Raw genomic sequence first — 21,221 nt, 5'->3', positions numbered from 1 at the left:
CAGCATTTTAAACCCATTTAAGCTAGTTTCTGCAATTTTGAACAACTCTTTTTAGATACTATTCCTACCCAAACCATCACTTCTGTCTCCCCCAAAAAGCAGGCTAGCAACTGCTTTCACAGTGACACGTAAACCCTAGAAATCTAATGTCGCGATGGAGCCCCATAATCCATCCGTTACACAGATTAGTTGCGCAGGAGGCTGCATAGCTCGCTGGGGAAAGCAATACGCTGTAATCCCTCCCCACGCACACACAACCAACTCAAGTGTAGCTCATGGGAGGCCGTAAGTGAAGTCAGCTTGTTCCTTCTGTTTACAGCTCCCCCTGCAAGGGTGGACTAGGGATACGCTGGCCCATGTCACTCGGTGTGCCGTTATGGATGAGTGAGTGTGAACCTGCTCTGCTGCGCCAGCCACTGAGGCTGAGAAAGTGTGTGTGTGGGGGGGGAATCTCAGTCCCACCCCCCTACCAGTGCCATTGGGGAGTGCAGTGAGGCGAGGAGAAGATTGGCCATTGATGACTGCCCTCTTGGTGCCTTATAATGACACGGTTTCTCCCCTGTAGAGCAGCAAAGTCTATTTGTGACATTCTGACATTAATGCTGAGGTGGCTGCCAGTCAGAGAACAAATGCTTCCAAAGACTTTAACTCTGTCACGAATAAATGTCTCTCAGAGCCAGGGGCGGCTCCAGGCACCAGCACGCCAAGCGCGTGCCTGGGGCGGCAAGCCGCAGGGAGCGCTCTGCCGGTCGCCGCGAGGGCAGCAGGCAGGCTGCCTTCGGCAGCTTGCCTGCGGAGGGTCCACTGGTCCTGCAGCTTCGACGGACCTCCCGCAGGCGCGCCGCCAAATCCATGGGACCGGGGACCTCCCGCAGGCAAGCCGCCGAAGGCAGCCTGCCTGCCGTGCTTGGGGCGGCAAAATATCTAGAGCCGCCCCTGCTCAGAGCAGCACCATGCTCTAGTGCACTGAGCACAAGTCTAGAAGCGAGGCTGTGGGGAGACAGGGTGGCTCCCCGCCGAGCCGGAGCGGAAACCGCCGCGTTCCCCGCCGGAGGGGGCGGGGCCAGGGCGAGTTCGCTCCGTCCCCAGCTGCGGGAGGGGCAGAACAGGGAGTACAAAGGGCGGGGCCCTTTGCTCCGTCAGGGCAGCGGCGCAACAGAGGGACGCAGACGCAGACGCCGCACTGCTCCCTCCCGACCTGGCTGCCGACCCCGATGAGGTGCGGGACCCAGGGAAGCCCGAACACGGGAACGGACAGGACTCCGTGGGACTGCCCGGCGCGGACTGCTGCGAGCGGCCGGAGGATCCAGAACCCCTGGAGGAGCTGGAGCTGCCCGCCGCAGTCTACCCGACCGAACCCGAGGTGCGTGTACCCGGACTATAGCCAGCGTCCCCCTATTAGAGGGGTACGCTAGAGACTCCTGCCGGCGCTCCCCTGCCTGAGGGGCGCGCTGCGAACTATAGCCAGCATTCCCCTGTTAGAGGGGTACGCTAGAGACTCCTGCCGGCGCCCCCGTCCGAGGGGTGTGCCACGGACCCCTTCCCCGCCGCCGGCGGCGGGAACCAAGGCCGCCCGGCTTACAGAAGCGTTCTTGAGTTCTGCCACTGATCCTCTATCTGGACTTGGGGGAATCTCTTAACTTCTCCATTTCTGTATCAGTACAATGAGGAAATGCCTTTCCTACCCCATTGGGAGGCTGGGAAGAGCAATTAGTTAATGCTTGCAAGGTGCCTAGAAGAGGTAGAGTATTGCAGCCATAGACACTTTAGTACTGTGGATACAGAATAATGAATAACTTCTTGTGAATAAGTGGAATGCATCAGACCTGGCATAAGCATCAGTGATGGAGAATCTAGGGTTCAGATGGATGAAGATGCAGAAGCTTGGATGCTGATCTGAAATACAACCATCCAGAGACCTTTAATCTAGAGATCTATCAAGAGGCTCATAAGAGAGCCTGCAATGCTGATGCTTCCAGGTTCTGATGATCAGCACCATCAGCGCAGGCTAGTTCATGGTCTTCACATCCCTGCTAGGGCTAGGAAATGCAGAGCCGCCTCAAAGTCAGAAATAAGAATTTTAAAATTTAAGCAAAAGAGTGTAGAGCCTCCGAAGAGCTCCTGGCCAAAAGTGGCCACTAATTTGGGTGCCTCCGTTTTGAACAAGCCAACTTGAGAGGCCTGGGGCCTGACTTTCAGAGGCGGTGAGCACCTGTATGCCAGCTAAAGTTACGGAGAGTGGCAGTCGCTCAACACATCTGAAAATCTGGCCCAAACGGGGAGATCCTGAAAATTAGTAGCCACTGTTGCCAATTTGGCTGCTGAGTTTGTACTCGGGGGAAGGTTCAGGCTGGTGTCAAGCTCTCCAGGTCATCCTGTGCAACTGAAGTGAGTGGGACTCCTGGGCACAGGTTCAAGACCTAGAACCTATTTAACTCAGGTATGTTTCTGTCCTCAGTAATTACTGTATGATTACCACACGGTATCACACACTCCTGCACAGTCCCTCCCATAACCACTGTACGCCACTTGCAAATGCTTCTGCAACCTATGGACATACAGCAAAGTAAAGCTTCTTAGCGCAGGGTGGGTTTATCCCGTATTGCGCTAATTGTCTTGGCTCAGGTTAAATAATTCAAACAGCTGTGAAAGCTGGATTTCTCCCCCCCCCCCAGTTGTAATTAGCATGAAAGGGCTTTTTTTTCCTCTCTTCCTCTCTCTTCTTTTTAAATTCCATGAAATGACTTTGCTGCAGGGCTCCCTAGCCAGGTGAAATATATTGCAAGGAAATATTCACAACCCAGAAAAAAAAGTTGGGGGAGTGAGAAAATGTCCAGAAGCAAAGCATGAGTTGATGGTTCGTTGTGGGAGAATATTACTTCCCATCTTTATGGTCGGTGTCCCTGCAGGCTGAGCTTAAAATATAAAACAAAGCCCCCACACGTATGCACACACAATCTCATTGACAGCTTTAGGCCAGGAATTCAAAATAAAGAAGAACCCAACAACAGAAATGCAAGGAATGTTTGTGAAACTAAATGTTCTGAATTTGTTTACAATTCCCCTGTGTCGGTGCCAGGCCTGGCTTTCGTTGTTCCACAGGATTAAATCAACTGCCTGTGGGAGGGGGCGGAATTTCTGACGTGAGTCACATTTTTTTAAATTTTCAAATGTCACCCAAACACATTTTCAGTGGAAGAATCCATGTGTCGGCTTTATCCCCCTGCTGGATTATAATTATTTATTTCACAGTAGCATCTATGCGCCCAAGCTAAGTTTAGGGCCTCATTCTGCTGGATGCTAAACATAAGCATGGTAAGACAGTCCCTTCCCTGAAAAGCTTGCAATTGAAATAGGCTAGGGAGAAGAAGGGTGGAAGGGGAAACAGGTGCAGTGTGGTGAAGTGACTTGCCCAAGGTCACGCAGTTGATCAGTGGCAGAGCCAGGAATAAATCCAAATCTTCAGACTCCTACTCCACTGCCCCTCCATCATTAATCTTAGCCACACCCATGCCGGACTGTGATTGGATTTTTCATTACTTTTTGATTGTTCAATTTCTCCCAACTTCCTGGTGCCTAACAGGCTGGAAAAGGAGACTCTCCCTTGGTGAAACATTAAGTGTAAGATTTTTTCTGAGAGAGCGCCTGTTCTTCCAAGATTTCCGGACCCAAGCTAACTAGAAAACTAGTCCCATCTTTGGCTGTTCATTTCATCCTGAAATGAACCTCTGAATCTTCTGGGATTCACTCATTGCTAATAAAAAACACAGTTTAAAATCACTGAAATATCTTGTAGAACGTGTGGTACAAATATGGACCTTCCACATGAGCAAAGGTGGTGGTGATTGCATCTGGGTTAGGTTTTGGCTAGAATCAGGGCTAGTGAGGGTAGCAGCTGCAGATTCAAGGTGCTGGAGGGTGGGAAACGTGCTCTGTACTATTCATCTAAACCAACAATAAATAGACAGTGGTCCCATCAGGGTTGAAACCCTTCTGTAAGAACGGGTTTGGATCAAGTGCAAACACTTCTGAAATTCGAAGGGGTTCTGACTTGAGGGGGTGGGGGTTGAGTCTTTTGTCATGGATAGAGAAGGCTTCATGTAACAGCCTCATGGAGCTGAGGGCCACTTGCTCGCTGGCAGCAGTGGTTGGGATCTTTGTGTGCCATGCAACATCAGGACGTCCCACTATGATCAGTTTGTGCCTCTGCTCTTCCATCTGACACCTCCCTCTGGCTCTCTCCTCGCTGCTAGGAGTGGGGAGGTGTTGTCCCCCACCCTTCCTGACTCTAGGGGTCCCTACTATTCCAATCTCTTTGGTTAGCACCATGCTGTACATGGGTCATGTGGCATTAGGGTTACCACCTCTGAAATGCAAAAAAAAAAAAGGCAACCCCCCTCCCTCCCACACACACAAGGCAAGCCCACCACAATCCCCAATCATAAGGCAAATCCGCAGCTCCCTACTTATAGTATCTAAAGAGGTAACACACACGGATAAGATTGATAACGTTTCACCTCTCCTCACTCTCCCGTGACTCTCACCCTCTCTCACACATGTACCATGCGCTTGCGTGTTGGTGAGCAGACAACTGCTGCATTTTCAACAGGTTTGATCTGTTATCGCTTAAACTGCAGAACGTGGGAACACTGCAGCATCTTTAGCTGGACCCAGAGACTTTTAACATTCGATATCCCAGTGTATGGTGGTGATAGTGCAAATCTTTAGACCTACATAAAAACCCAGCAGATTCAATTATCTTTCTGACAACTGGCAAATCCATTTAAAAAAAAAAACCTGGCCAGGCCAGACAAATACCGGCCAGGTGATAACCCTGTGTTGCATTAAGGGCTGCGTTGCTCCGCTCACTCTACCTGAGAACTGGCAAGAGCTAGAGGTGCTCTGACTCGACATGTCCACCAGAGCTGCCTGCAGAGCCTCAAAGTATATCTGTTTCTAGAGCATCACTCATTTTGAGTTTCCTTTCCTGTGTCTGAAAGATTGCAGAGCTGGACAGCTCAAATGTCACAGCAGGAAAAATGTGACAAGGTATCCAAAGCTAACAGAGTTGAAACCATCTCTTTTGAGGAGCATTTTGGTGTCCTATAAATGGCAATTCAGTAGGGCTGGGGGGGGTGACTTTTTCCTGTCCCACATGAGTGTTTGAGATTTAAAAAAAAATGGCCTGTCCCAAATCAGGACAAAAGGTCCATCTCAAAAATGCTTGGGATCCTACAAACCAAAAACAAACATTTCTGCTTGGGTCAATCAAAATGTTTAGTTTCAATAATTTTGAACCATTGCATTTTGATTCTTTTGGTCTTTTTTCTACCTTTTTAAAAATATCAATCAAGCTCCATTTCTTATCAAAAAGCCATTTCGAACCGAAAAAAACAAACTTTTCATTTTAAAAAAGGGCAAACTGGGAAGTTTTGACAATATGGAAACTTTTTGTAATGTTTTTGAGTCAGGAAATTCAGCAGAACTGATCCAAAACCACCAAAAAAGAGTTTCGGTTTGGGTTCATCAGCATTTGTTGGTGAAAAAAAGTTTTGTCAAAAATGTCCCAAATGGTTCTACAGTTCAGCTGAATTTGAGCGATGCAACAGTGACTTCTAGTGGCTGGTTCAGTTAGTCTTGAGTCTGACCTGGAAGATGATTGAAGGAGGCAAGCCAAATTGGTGTTGGTTTTGTATATCTCTGCCTTAACCTTCCTCCTTGATCTTTGCTCGTCGGGGAGATGAGAAGTGGGAGATGAACGACACTGTAAGCCACAAACCATTTCATAAGACATAAAAATACCTTTGTCAGACTGTTTCCTAGACTCCAGTTGGTGCTGAAAGGGAGTAATTATATTTGAAGGCAATATCACTGGTGCTTGACTGTGCTGTACAACTTCCACTCTGTGATACAAAAACTCACATGGGCCGCGTTAGCTAGCTTTCAGGGCCATCCAGCCTTGTCTTTGCCTGCCTGCGGGTTCCTGTGTCCATGTCATTGCGAGACTGCAACCGAAATGTCTCTCATTACAGCAGTCCTTATCACCACATTAGTCCTACCTCACACCAAATATGAGTCATAAAGGATAATGAAGATCTCTGGTTTGAAGCACAGTGGTTTTGCAATGTCAGCTAGGCTGGGGCATTGCTGCTTTGTCTGTAGCTATCTGCTAGAAGATCCGCTTCTAATTATGGCTATTGATGATCTCATTGGTGCTAGTTCCCTCTCCCGCCCTCTGTTCCCTTGAGATACCATGGCATCTTTTGTCGGCCAATCTCTGCACTGATATTGCAAGCAAAGGTTACGGTGCTTGAGAATAAGAAGTGATGGCACCAAAATGTTGACGCGAATTGGAAAGTAAATTCAAACAGCAGTGTTAGCATATTAATCTGTGCAGTGCTGCCTGCTCCGAGCTTTTGGAAATCAAGAGTCAGGTTACAAAAAAGTATGAGGTTGGCTTCAAAATTATGTGATTTTTTTTTAAATGGGTTCTTTTTGTTCGCCTTTTGTTTTGTTTTTGTTTTTTGAGACCATCTAAGTTTCAACGTTTTCGAGCTTTTCTCCACAACCATGAAGCCTAGAACCTTACTTTTTCTTAATGTCTGCTGAGATTTTTCTTGTATTCACATGACTCCAAGAGCTGGGGCTTTGCGAAAACAACAAATGTTATGAGACGCATGATAAATTCATGAGAGAAATAAGACCATGAGTGCACAACATTCTTGATGCTCTGTGTGTGATATGTGCTGTCAAGTTCCAGAGATACCACCAGGTCTTTACTCTCATTACATGAATTTACCTAGAGTTGAGATCTAAGCCGGGGTCCACACTGGGAGGAGAGAGAAGAAGAGGCAAAGATGGAGAGGAAAGAGAGAGGGCTGGTGGGAAATATGATTTTACATTTACTGTTAGTGCTCAGCAATGAGCTGTTCATAAGATAGCGGAACAGCCCTGGAACAGGCTACTGGTGCTAGAATAAGGATGCTGTGTGTACGCAGATAAGTAACTCAGCAATAGCTAGCCAAACACACATGCCCCAAGAAGTTGTGGAGACATTCCTAATGGTTTGTATGATTTAACCAACACCTGGACACGTGTATAGTTTTATCTGCAGGAGCTGGACTGGGGGCTTCATTTCTGCAAGAGGCCGCAGTACGCAATACTGTGTCTGGATCCCTAAAAATTGCTGGGTAATTTCATGACCTCTAACACTTGTAGATATGCAAGTTACAATCAGTCTCAAGCTGCTACAGGTCACTTGATGTCCTGAAAGGGTCAGGGCAGAACTCACACACTGATGCCATTATGGGGGTTTTCACCTCCTGCTGCTGCTGCAGTGGGGACTGGCTTGGGTCAACGGTCTGACCCAGTGTGACCCACCTAGTGGGCTCAGAAGGTCTGACTGCACTGTAAACATACGCTGCTGGTAGGAGCTGGGCCAGGATGAGATCTTGTCAGGATAGCCCATCACTAACCATTATTACAGATAGCCAAGGTGTGGGGAGCAGTGGTTAACATTGGGGATTCCCAGCTTCTGGTGCATAAGGGTATGTCTACCCTGCAATCGGAGGTGCGACTGCAGCTACCACCAGTGACAATAGCAGCAGCGTGGGGTATCCAAGCCTTTCCCAGACCCTGGGTATGTACTCAAGGGCTAGCCTATGCTGCCAGGGCTTCACTGCTATTGTTAGTCAGGCTAGCTAGATCAAAGCTAGCTCCGGGATGTCTACACGCGCAGCAGTCAAGCTACTGATTGCAGCACTGGCGTCCCCAAAGAGTTAGGGGGTGGAACCCTGGAGAAGTCTGTGCTCACTGCGGTGTGTACCCCAGTCACGTGAACCAGCATGCCGACTACTCAGAGCAAATCAGGCCCTTCCTTCTCTCTGCCCCTTGGGAAAGAAGGGAGCGCTGGCAGCCTGGTAGTTGTTCCCCAGGGGAAGCTCCCTTACAGGAGGGGGAAGGAGCCTGGCTTGATGAACACCGTTTTTGTGTAACTAAACTAGACACACGTGTTTATTTCTCCAGTGGCAGGTGACAAACGCAACCTAGCAAGTGTGATTCTGTAACTGAGCTGAGTGTCGTTGGCACTTGGCAGCTGAACACCCTCGGGGGAAGCTGCTTCCTTTAGATGGTAGCCAGGGCGGACAAGGGGGGGAGAAGCCAGTACAGATTACCGGGGCCCGGCAGTCTGGAAGGGGACCTGGGGCCCGGCTTCGTCGGCCCTGTTTAGTCGGTCCGCCCTTGCTGGGGAGCCTGAAAAAAATTTTTCACCAGGGCCCGAACCCGCTCTCGGCGGCCCTGATGGTAGCATGGTCCCGTGAGTAATGCTCATGTGGTGTTCAGTCCCTTTTGGTGACTGTCCGAATGGGGCTACCCCGTTGTACCGGAAATGCCTGTGTTGGACTGCGCTGCCCAGCACCCTTAGGAGGAAGTTGACTCCGTTTGGAGCGTGGTGATAAAGCATGCTGGGCGGATAGCCGCAAACCTTCTCCCCACAAATTAATAACTCGTGTGTCCAGCATACCACGTGCCATGGGCCATGGCTGGACAATCAGCTGGTTTAATAACCTGGCCTCTTTCAGGTTAGCTTCACTATTACTATTAATGTATTAATATTGCAGTAGCATCTAGATGCCCCCGTCTGGGATTAGGGGCCCACTGTGCTTGGCATTGTACGGACATAGAGGGGAAGATGGTCCATGCCCTAAAGAACTTACAGCTGGCGACTGCACACAAGATGAGAGTGAGCCCGTTACGAGTAGTGCACTGAGCAGCAGTCACCCCCCACTAGATGCCAAGCTATTGTCCAAATCCAATTCAATCTCAGGGGCAATTGCTGCCCTTGGCTGGGTTTCTACCCAAGCCAAATGCAAGGGCCACGTGTCCCCTCTTGGGGGTGTTCCCTTTTCCTTGGGACATTTACTTTGGTGGAAAGAGCCTATGCACCACTCAAGTCCCATTGAAAACCTGTTTAGAGGGGTTAAGTGATGCACAGGCCTTGCATTCTTCCCTCTGCTTGGGACAATTTCACCCTTTGTGCATTTATATCACCCACTGATAACAGATGTTATTGTGACGAGAAGGGACATTTCCTGTTAAAGTCCCACTTAATAGCCCTGGGGCAGACTGTTTCCATGGACATCAGTGGCAAAAATCTCATTGACTTGAGTGAAAGCAAAATCAAGCTCCTGTAATGTGTGGGAGTCTTAGCAGATGCTCTGGTGTTTTCTTACTGCTGTGTAGGCTTTCCCTTTTCCTTACTCCTTCTGGGGCTGTGCAGCCTCTCTCTCTCTCTCTCTCGCTCTCTCTCTCTCTCTCTCTCGCTCTCTCTTATCCCTTTTATTCTTTCTTTGGCAGGGTGTCCCTGAGGTTCCCCACAAAATGGAGAGTACAGAGCAGAAGTGGTGTTACTGGAGGCCCCATCCCTTTAAAGCACTCTGAGCTGCAGCTTTCATCTGAAGATGATGCTGTTAATTCTCCTCTGGCCAGCAATGTGCTGCCAGCGACTTGACTTTAAGAAGATAGCACAAACATTTTCTCACGTAATCTGCAGTAAACACTGTATCCCAGGGAGGCTAGAGAGACCAAGGAACATAACCCCTAGTTTCGCCTGTCCTCAAGAATGCTCCCTCTTAACCCTGACCAAGGAGAGAGGCAGTAAACACACATCCAATCTCTGTTCCTGCACAGTGTCTTGATTACACTGAGAAGTCTGGCACAATGTTCAGTTTGTGTCACATGATGGGGAGGACAGGACCCATGGAGCTGCCTAAGGGTGGCCTCGCCCCTGGGAATGGATGGAATCTGGTACGATCCTAAGGCAAAGTCTTCTGCAGCCATGTCCTTATGAACCCCAAAGATAAGTCATCTCTGGGCAGGATGGTTTAGCAGCATCCACCGGCAATGAGGCTGGGCAGAGCACGACTTCGTTATATGCAGGGAAGCCATCCCAACCGTCCCCCTTCAATTTAGTCACAAAGTTTTAACAAGGGGTACCAGAGAAGCTCTGCCAATACAGTCTCAGCTTCTGGCCCAAGGTGGTGTTCAGGCAACTGAGTGCTAAATGGGGATGTCCGGTTATAGGGGCTTGGTATGAGTAGTTGTATCGCTAACGTATTTTAGCAATCAGGTGTGCACTGATGATGATCAGGAGGTTGCTTGGAAACACTAAGCACAGTTAGTACTGTCTCTATGGGATAAATGGTTGAGCCCGTAGTAGGTTATTGCACAGAATGCAAGGCCTATGCGAGGTGGTTTCATAGACTCACAGGCCTGGTCTACACTAGGGAGGGGGATCTATCTAAGATACGCAACTTCAGCTACGAGAATAGCGTAGCTGAAGTCGACATATCTTAGATTGACATACTGCCACTCCCCCGTCAACTCCGCTTCTGCCTCTCGCCCTAGTAGTGTTCTGGAGTTGACTGGGAGCGTGTTCGGGGATCAATGTATCACGTCTAGATGAGACGCGATACATCGATCCCCGATAGATCGGTCACTACCTGCCAATCCGGCGGGGAGTGTAGACATACCCATAGATGATGAAAGCAGAAAGGACCCCTGTGATCATGTAGTTGACCTCCTTTTGCATAGAACTTCCCTGAATTATCGTCTGTTTGACCTAGATCTGTTAGAAAAACATCTTATCTTGATTTTAAAACTGCCAGTGATGGAGAATCCACCATGACTCTTGGTAAGTTGTTCTAGGGGTTAATTTGCAGCAGCCTGATGGTTTAATCAGCCTGGACAGGATGGGATCTCCTTGGTTACCACTGAATCCAAGTTAACTGCTGCCATTCCTGGCTGTTTGCTGAGTATTTGATATATAGTGCATTGAATTCAAAGTGTCTTTTCTATGCTGCACCATGGTACCACAAGCATCTCCTGTCTTCAGAAGCTCAGATAATGCAATAACCACCTTAAGTGTTTCCCAGCTGTTAACATACCATGAAAAATAAAGGAAGCTATTACCAGACAGGAGATGAAAATATCCCCTTTTCCTAGGCAAGATTATTGCACTGAGGAAATGGAAAAGACTCATTTTCTTTTGCAAGGCAACTGGTATTTAGCTTTAGAAATGTACGTTGCAGTTCCTTGAACTGTTGGATTTTCTCACTGGAGTTACTTCAAACTCAGTCCCTTCTTTCTCATTAGGTTTGGTGAGAGAGGAACTTGTAAAGGTTTCACACTAAAGACTGTAATTTGGAGCAAGTGTTGGTTTATTTGGGAAGGTCAATTTTCTATGTCATGGATCTGAGTTCACGCACAAGGTCTGCTCCAACTCCTGTTGGAGCGAATGGAGATCTTGCCATCGGTTTTAAGGGCCATAGTTAGGACATCCTAGAAAGATCCCCTCCAGGTTTCTGACCAGAACTTTGGATCAATCAAAACAGAGAACCCACAAAGAAACCTTCCTAGATTTTTAGTGTGGCATTTTCAAAGGCAGCTAAGAACACAAATCCCATTGACTTTCAGTAGCACTTGTACTTGTTAACTCTCTTGGGTGTTTTTGAAAAGCCCACCTTGCACTCAAAGCATGTAGTCTGCTACAGATAGACCTCTAGCCTGGCTAGGCACATCCTACAAAGCTGCTGACTTTTTGCCTTAATGCTTCATTTTAGTGCATTGCTTAAAGATCTTGTTATTCTGGGACACAACATGAGTGTGATTACGGTGCGTGCTTCAGAAATGGGCATTTGCTCTATTATAAGACCTGATAGAATGTCCTTCCAATACACTGCCTCTCTCTTTTCTGTCCCTTCTCCAGTTTTTAATGTATTTTTTGAAATGTGGACACTAGAACCTGATGCAGTATTCCAGGATTACTCATTGGAAGGGAAGGGTTGGAAGGGACCTCAGAGGGTATCTAGTCCAACCCCCTGCTCAAAGCAGGACCAAGCCCCAGACAGATTTTTGCCCCAGATCCCTAAATGGCCCTTTCAAGGGTTGAAATCACACCCCTGGGTTTAGCAGGCCAATGTTCAAACCACTGAGCTATCCCTCCCCCCTGAAAGTGTTTAACCACAGAAACATGTAACTGCCTACATCCCATGGCTGAATCACCTTCCTTTCCATACTCACTTCTCCATTTATCTACCCATGTATGGCGTTAGCCCGTTTTCCTAGAGCTTCAAACTGAGAGCTCATGTTGCGCGGTTTGTCCAGTAGGGCCCCTAAATCCTTTTCCGAGTCGCTGCTTTCCAGAGGACAGTCCCCATTCTGTAGGTGCCGCCACCCTCCTTTGTTCCCAGATGTATGGATTTGCATAGGGCTTTATTATGTGCAAAGTGAAACTGTGCAATAAATTCCTTGAGGAAATGAGTGTGTTGACCATGCGGAATAATTAAAAAAAATGCCATGTTTCTCCTTATGTATCAGCTTGACTATGTGTCTTTCTGTCTCGTAGCCGGATGAACTGACCAACGCTTTGGAGATCAGTAACATTGTCTTCACCAGCATGTTTGCCCTGGAGATGGTCCTCAAGCTCCTTGCCTTTGGTATCTTCGGTTACATCAAGAACCCATACAACATCTTCGACGGGATCATAGTCATCATCAGGTCACTGCACGCTGCATGATACTTTCCACCATTCGCCTCCAAGTAGCTCCAGGAGACTAGACAAGTCATGTCATGCAGGGGGTAGGAGTGATGTGGGTTAGTGTGAATTTAGAGCTCAGTGGGATTAAGAGCAGATTGACCTTTTAGGGTTGTATGTTTAGAAGTGCTGTCCAAACGAAATGGACGTGACAGACGAGGAGTTCTATTTCTGCCACACATCTGGCGGCGTGGTGAATTTTCCACTGAAACCCAGCAGAACTAGTTCTGGGGAAGGAAGTGTAACGACCCCAAGTTGCGGCAGTACAGTGTTTTCCCAGAACGAATACATGAATACGTGACCTGGAAAGGCAGGAACAGAGCTACACTGTGAGAAGGTGGGATTCAATAGGTAATGGGTGTGGTGGCCGCTACAGAGGGCTCCCAACAAGTGGTAGGGGTGCTGCAGATCTGGGGTGGCTTGTGCTGGCACATGTGCATGGGAGAGGCTTCTTCTGCGTCTGTCCATGCTGTAACTGGCTTGGCCTGCACCAGTCATCCCCCGAGCTTCGTGGGTGCTAAATTCACTCTAATTTTGAGAAAGAAAAACATCAGGCCAGATCCTCAGTCGGTGTAAATCAGCATAGTGTTGTTGACATCCATGGTGGGATGCCGTTTTACACCAACTGATGGCTCAGCCCCTGGAGTTGAAATAAGTCATGCCAATTAGAGAGGGGTCCAGAAGAAAGTCCCAGATCCAAACAACTCCAAACTCTGAGATTGTTCAAATGCCAAACCCAATTTTACACCTGGCTCCATCTCTTTATAATAATAATCTGAACTAAAACCCCCATGTTTCAACCCTCTGGAATTTCAGGGCCTTCCAAAATCCTGATCTAAATTTTGTGGCTGGAGCCCATCTCTGATTTGCAATGGTCCAGACCAACAATGCGTATAGAATACCATTAAGTCATTTACTTTATCGCTAGATGCTATAGAAAACAAGCAGGTTAAACAACACTATAGAGGAAATAGATTAAGCATATATATTGAAGGGGGCTAATTCTGAGATCTTTCCAAAGTCAAGAAGGAGGCAGAGCTGCAGAGGCAAATATACAAGTTGACCTCCCCCCACCCACACTACCTTTGTAAGTCCCATCTGTTCCTACAGCGCTCTCTGATCCCAGGTCACAGGCTGGGCCAGGCACCCTGTGAGCTACCCACAAGCCAGTTAGCTGCGGGTTTTGTTGTACTGTACATCAAACTGCTACAAGTCAGACAAGGACAGTGAGTTTGTTGTTTTCCCTCTTGTGCTCCCGTAGTGTCTGGGAGATCATTGGCCAATCCGATGGAGGCCTTTCTGTGCTAAGAACTTTTCGGCTGCTCAGGGTCCTCAAGCTGGTACGCTTCATGCCCGCCCTTCGCCGCCAGCTGGTGGTCCTGATGAAGACGATGGATAACGTGGCCACCTTCTGTATGCTGCTCATGCTCTTCATCTTTATTTTCAGGTACCAGCAGCTGCTGCTTTTCTCCTTGGATTAATTGTTTGGCTTGCTTAAATAATATGTAAATTAGAGTGACAATAGAGCATGTTTGCCATGCAGCCTAGATGACAGAAGTGCTCACAATAGACTGACAGGCAGATATTCAACAGATGATTTACCTCCTTGAGGTCTCAGTGTTTCATGCAATCCTTGTAATTCTGTAGACAAATGAAGAACACAAACCGACAACAACAGAAAAACAGAGTTCCTGAGAGGCACAGGACAGGAGTGGCAAAAGCTTCCTAAAACTGTAGGGGGCGGGGGGAAGAGAGCGGGCGCACCAGCACCTGAACCGTGGCCCTGCCCCCTCTGTGCCACCCCTATCCCCTGAGGCCCTGCCCCTGCACCACCTATCCCTCCTCCCCCAAGAGTTCCCCCTCTGTTCCAGCACTCCTGACCCAGGAAGTTGTCCACAAATGGAACTTGATGGCTTCATGTTTTAGAGGGAGGAAGTATGGGGTCCAGGAATTACCTTTTTAACACTAGACTGCAGCTGAATGGCTCAGGGGGTTGATAACAGGGCATGCAGCCTGTCACCAGCTCCGCCCCCCTGAGTTCTGGGTTTGACTCTGACCAAGGTCAATAGTGGGGATACGTGATCCAGAGAAGCAAGAAGAACTATGGAGGGAGAGTGGGGACAAAGTGGGCAGTTGACCTGATGTTCTTTTGAGGGGCTATTTACCCCACCTTGTAGAGAATATCAGGGGTCATTTCCAGTGCCTGTTTAGTAGCCAAAATGAAATAGATTGTTGGTCTTAGTTAATTTGGTAGTGGAAAACTATCTGTAGCACCAAAAGTCACTTCTCAGCAACTCCATGGGATCTTCTGTCCATGTCAAATAGAAGACTTTCGGAATAATAGTCCAGATTCTCAGATGGTTCACATTAGCTTATTTCCATGGATGTGGGCCCACTGGCTTCAGTGTAAATTAGCTGAGAATTTGCCCCAATACCTATGGCAAACATCTTGGAAGATGGTATTTTTTTATTAAATACTCAGAAAGCGCAAGCAATTTATGTTAACTGTTAAATCTTCTGAATGTTTCCCTTGGTTTGTGTAATTCCAAGCTGTTTTCTCTATTCTTTCTCTGTTTGATGTCATTCATACTTGTATATTTGTCATGCATATTGTATATTTGTCATGCTTGTGTCATACGGAATAGTTCCTGACCACATGTCCATTACGCTGCTTTGATAGAAGGAACTCAAAAGTGGGGGAACAGCTACCATTGCAGCTGCCACTAATTGGCCGCTTTGTTGGCATTATCAGCAAAGAGAATGAGGACTGAATGGTTAATGAAGATTGAGTAACCCTCTCAAGATCCTGGAAGTGGTCAAATCATCTGTAAGGTCCATTTTTCATAGAAGATCCCTTTCTGGGAAAATCTCTGGGACCTGGTTGGCCTGAGCCGTGACAGGTCAAATGTGCTTTGTTATACTCACATTTAGCGAAGGTATCCACTTTTTGCCTGAGTCCTAGATAATGAACGGAAAGTAGCCCTTCCAGCACCCACAGCCCTCTCCAGAAATTCCTCAGAGAGGATACTGGAGATGGAGATGGATTGTTTGAAGAGTCTTCAGCCATGTCACCCATAATTCCTTGGGCCAGTAACATCCATCCCCAGTCAAAGGCCGCATAAAGTGTAGAAAGCTCACCAACTAGTATTACAGCTCTGTCAATGGGAACCCAGAGGCCATCGGGCTCTGAAATGGTGGGTCATCTGTAGACATCTGGACTGAAATGGCAAGTAGAGGCTGGGGGCCTCAAGAACCAGTACATTTGGTGATAGTTCACCAGGAACATAAGGACAAAAGTTATATCTAAGTATGCTATTCTGCTTTCACCTTCTGGAAAGGCTCTTTTGTTGCATATAGGAAACCCGTGCGCTGATTCACCTTGTAGTTGGTGTTCTCCTCTAAGGAGGTCTCATTTCCTGCCTGCAGGAGCACAGATAGCACTCTCAATAGACCCACAATGTGCAGCAGTGACAAGAAAGTGACCCCAAAAGCCTTAAGATGCTCCCTTAAACCATGTGTCTCATGCAGTGATGTCTTCTATGTCGCTTCCTTTCCCTCTCCAGCATTCTCGGCATGCATCTTTTTGGATGCAAGTTTAGCTTGAAAACTGATACGGGGGACACAGTTCCAGACAGAAAGAATTTTGATTCCTTGCTCTGGGCCATTGTGACCGTGTTTCAGGTAAGATCTGGGACCGCTGATGAGTTTTATTCTCTACCAAACAGACAAATGTTGTTGCCTTTCAAAAAACTTTATTAACAGCATCACAGAGTTAATTGGACAAACTTACCTTGAAGAGGTTTGTTTCGGTTCTTCCCAATGAATCGACTGGTCTCAGACTAGCTCTGAGTGGGCAGATGCCCTTGTCGCAAAACCCACCACTATAATGATCTCGCTTCTTAGCAAAGGCCAAAGCCTGAGAAGGAATAGAGATTGAGCAACACTTTCTTATCATTACACTTGTGCAAATATTAGCAGATTTTCTCAGTTCAGTTTTGATTAAACTAAAAAGTAGGAAAAAATTCTGGTCGCCCAAAACACTTTGACATAAAACGTTTTGTTACATTCAGGGTTGTTTTTTTTAACTTTGTTTCAAATTTTATCTTGATTTTTTTTAGGTATAAGGAAAAAGCAAACAGATAGAATATTTCAACTTTGAGGGAATTTTTTTTTCCCCAGACAGAAACATTTCAGCAGATTCAACATGAATACATTAAATGTTTCAGTTGACCCAAATCTGCATTTTTTTGGCCCAAAATTCAAGAAATTTTGCCCAGCTGCAATCATTATACAAGTCAGGTTGAAACATATCGGTCATTGTGAAGGAGGCTTCTAAAACCATTCAGTGCTGTACCTGTTCCATGAATAGACAGAAGACTTCTGTCTCCAAGGATACCAATCCAACACCTTCCTCCAGCACTGAAAATCACTTTTTAAAAATACTGTGTTTTAGAATTGGGGGGAGAACAGACTGTCTCAGGTCAATCTAGCTCAGCAAATTTTGTAGGTACTGGCTACACAAACAGTGGATTTGGGATGAGGATTGCTGGACTGGTAAAGACTGTGACACAAAAGAAAAGCAAGGCAGAGGACTGGAAAATCTCTATGTAAACTAGCTGACTTTCCTGTGTAGACAAGATCTAAGGTATCATTGGAATGACTCAAATACTTCATAACAGAGCAATGAAGCAACTATTTCCAGGAAGGTATCTCTACGCAACATTAGCTGTCTTTCTGCTTAAGAAATCAGTCCTTATAATGGGAAGCAGAGTGAGTATATTAAAGGCCCCCTTACAACCACCAATATAGTGGAGGAGAGCTTAAGAATGCTAAGCATGATTCCTAGGTATAGGACAGGTGCACCTCATTAAATGAGTTGCAGTCCATGTGCAAACTGATCCAAACTCTCCATAATGCAGAATGTTAGCTCTCCCCTATATAAACAAAGACGGATTTTAGTTCATTGCGAGGGGAAACTGACATCACTTCCATGAGGTTCAGACTGTTTTAATAGCGGCTCATGTATTTATTTTTAACATTCGAAGTCGTGTGTGTAAGTAGATTCAGGGTGATGCACAAGGACGTAACCTTAAGGGGAGGCACAGGATTAAATGCAGCCAAATATGCTTTCCCACCCCCAGATGCCGCCAACTCGTTGTTCCTGTTTTACAGCAGTGCTAGAGGACATCTTCGTTGTAGAGTCTGGATTAATGAAGGGCAAGAAACCCTCGTCTTTTTTTTTTTTTTTTAAGTCCCTGGGTTTTTCAGCTATGGAAAAGTTGGCAGGCTAGGAATGTCTTGAGTGAATCTTATGAAGGCTCCTTATAGTCAGACTAGTCTTTTCAAAGAAAATCTGTTTTCCTGCCAGTTTATCATCTTTTTTCCACCCAACAAGCAGTTGTTTCCTTTCCTGAGTTTCTGGAGATCCCTTGTGTCAATGACTGTGAGGAAAACCTGGTGTTTTTCCCCAACTCCAGTTAACTCATAATGAGAAAAAATGTTCTGATGGAAGGAAAGCGTGGCCCTGAAAAAGTGTGACCATCTCTTGGCACAAAACTGATGGTGCCATGGCAGACCTATCAATTGGTAGCTGATCACCAGAGTACACGTAATCCTTTGGGAACTTCCCCACCATGTAGTAGAAGTCGCTGCTTGTGCGCCCGATACATTACCAGAGTGGAGATTTGAACTAGCAACCTTTGTGGGTCATAATGCCGCGAGGTGAGCTGAAAGGGGACCTAGTGCAGAAAAAGAGTATCTCAGGGGGCAGCCGCAGCTTGCAGATCTAGCTCATGGGCTGAGATCTAAATAAAGAGACCCTTTGCGGTCTCATCTGGTTAGCTCTCCAGCGGGTCAGAAAGGAGAGCGGGTGCGGCCCCTATAAAGGAGAAAGGGATAAATCAGTGATTCAATGTGCATTTTAAACCAGCTGCTCCCGGCGAGCAGAGAGGAGTAATCGGAAAGCCTTTCCTCCCCACTCCACGCAGATCCTCACCCAGGAAGACTGGAACGTGGTGCTCTATAACGGCATGGCATCCACCTCCTCGTGGGCGGCACTCTACTTCGTGGCCCTGATGACCTTTGGCAACTACGTGCTCTTCAACCTCCTAGTTGCCATCCTGGTAGAAGGCTTCCAAGCAGAGGTAAGGGGGCTTAGCAAAGCGATGGGGCAGGGAACTGGCAGCTGCACGTAGGGAATGGGTGAGGGGTTCAGTCTCATGAGCTCTTCATCCGTAGGGAAGTAGCAGCTTATCTCTAAATGAGCCTCCAAGGACCACAGCAGAACCTGGCCCCCCAGACCCTCCAATAAAGCCCACCTGATACAAGACAGGACGTTGATAATCCAGTGCTCATGGAGGGAAAGGGCCAAATTGAATTAAGCCTGGTCTACACTTCAAAGTTGGTGTCGCTGTGTTGGCTAGTTGCAGGTGGGGGCAGTTACTGACATAGCTATGTTGGCATAAGTCCTAGGGTGGATGCAGTTATACCGGTATAAGCAGAGTAGGAGTGATAAAGCTTGTGATGAGGTGCCCTTGTGATGCCTGGCTAGCTCTGATGGTTCCATCCTTGAGAGGATGATCCAGTGGTTAGAACACTTGCGTGGCATTCACAAGACCACGGTCCACCCGGTTTCCGGCGTGACCCTGGGCAAGTCGCTAAGGGTATGTCTGCTGTTTGTGCTGGAGATGTAAACTGAATCATCCTGAGCGTGGTCCCAGCCGAGACTTGAGGCACAGACTTGGGTGACTGGCTGCTTCCACCACTGTGACTATGCTTCTGGTTTTAGCGTGCTAGTGTGGGTATGTCCTCTCGCTGGAATTGACACCTGCCGCACCTGCACAGACGTGTCTACACTGGGAGTTGGGGATGTGGATTCCCAGCTCGAGGAGACATTCTCGTGCTAGCTGTCATTGAGCTAGCATGCTAAAAATAGGATGTGCCCGGTGGGATGGGCTCGCCGCTCTCAGTACGAACCTATGGTCTCTGGTGGCAAGTACTGGAGACAGGACCACTGGTCTGACCCAGTATGGCTGTTCATATGCACCCCCACCTGAAAATGAGTGCTATAACAATATATGTGGCCAGGGGACTGGATAATGTCCAATCACCTTTTCTTGGGTAAGGAAGTTTAAAGAAATAACTATTTCTTGGTCTGCTTTGAGAAGTTTCCAAGTGTCAATCCTGGAACCCGCTGACCTATTCTGCTCTTCTCCATTTTTTCCTTCAGAGCAGGACAGATCCATATGTAGCATGGAGTTTTAAATGAGAATTATGATCCCATTTCTGGTTTAATATCTTATGAAGAAGCTTTTGTGAAGTCGGTAGGGCATGGACATGATTTTGAGACTCGCCTAAAATCATCCAGCCTCCGTTCAAGTTGAAAATAAAGATCCAAAAGGCTTGAATCACATTTTTGGATTTTTGAATTTTTTTTGTCTCCCAAGGCATGCAAGAACAGAGAGGCTGCTTCGCGCTTTGGAATATTGAACCAGCGCTAAGCACATGGGAACTCAGAAACAAAATGAGGAATGGTTTTCAGTTTTCATTCTCTAAATTCCCAGGATGTGGAGAGGGAAAGAAAAGCTTTGATTTAGTAATTATTTTTGATAAGTTTTCATCTTTGTCCCCAGAAATCTCATCATTTTCATATTTATTCTGCTTACATTACAGTGAGGCAACACTGCGGTGCATTGTGAAGTACCGTTGAAATATGCATGCACCAGAAACACCCTTCTCCTAAACTGTTACAACAACATTCTTCCCCTTTAAGGTGATCTGTATGGTTTCCATTATTAAAATGTCCCTTCCCAGCTTCCTGATAAGTACCAGGACAGGCAAATTAATAGAAACAGCTGGAACAGAGCCCTAGTTTGAAAATGATCTTATCTTCATTGTTTATTCCCAGACTCTCAAAGCAGCTTTCTTGGGATCACGGATCTGTGTGACACGTGCACTTTGCTGGGGATGCTGCAACTCTTCTCATCCCTGCCTCTTAGTACAACTGGCACGACCCTGCTTCTATTGAAGTCTGTGGAAATTTTGCCACTGACTTTAGTAGAAGCAAGATCAGCCCAAAAAGAAGGAATTACCAGTATTCATGGAGAATCTGGCTGCTGTGTCCCAGCAGGTTGGAGTTTTGCTCTGCGGTGTTAGTTGTCTTCAAAGTCACACGTGCTGTGCAGCAAGCTGGACCCAAAGCCTGTTGGAAAGTGCCTGGACTCTGATGCAGCCGGCTGACAAGTCTGAGGCCCATTCATTTACATTGTAATATGGTAGCTTTTAATGGATTAAACATAAAAACAAATAACCCAATCGGTGCAGTAACCCTGGTGGTGTTTATTTTTATGTTGAACTCCATTCATTTGAAACTGTTCCCCATGTTATCCGTTTTCAGTGTGCTACAGATTTTTGCACTGACGGCTACATCATCGAAGTAGTCAGTTGAAGAGGGTTTGAAAACTGGCAACTGATCGGGGACACTTTGAGTGCTCGGCACCTAAGAAGGTGGGGGGAGGCAGTCAGAGATAATTGGCTGAACACATTAGCTGTATACTACTGTATACACAATCCATGGTGACGTAGTTAACAACACTGGACACAGAACATTCATTAGGAGGTTTCAGAG

The 21,221-nt window shown here is 47.0% G+C and overlaps 1 protein-coding gene across 7 annotated transcripts in view; it reads left to right on the top strand.

Annotated features, from left to right (window-relative positions):
- Positions 1 to 21,221, top strand: part of CACNA1H (calcium voltage-gated channel subunit alpha1 H) — a 590,082-nt gene that overhangs the window by 492,896 nt on the left and 75,965 nt on the right. For all 7 annotated transcript variants that reach the window (XM_044981153.1, XM_044981154.1, XM_044981155.1 and 4 more), the window contains 4 exons: positions 12,407 to 12,558; positions 13,857 to 14,042; positions 16,159 to 16,276; positions 18,583 to 18,738. In XM_044981153.1, the coding sequence (XP_044837088.1) occupies positions 12,407 to 12,558; positions 13,857 to 14,042; positions 16,159 to 16,276; positions 18,583 to 18,738 (612 nt within the window). The remainder of the gene's footprint in view (positions 1 to 12,406; positions 12,559 to 13,856; positions 14,043 to 16,158; positions 16,277 to 18,582; positions 18,739 to 21,221) is intronic.

This window comes from Mauremys mutica, chromosome 11 (assembly GCF_020497125.1).
Source record: "Mauremys mutica isolate MM-2020 ecotype Southern chromosome 11, ASM2049712v1, whole genome shotgun sequence".
Classification (NCBI taxonomy): Eukaryota; Metazoa; Chordata; order Testudines; family Geoemydidae; genus Mauremys; species Mauremys mutica.
Note: the sequence above shows the minus strand (reverse complement) of the source record. Positions and strands in the feature narration are given on the sequence as shown.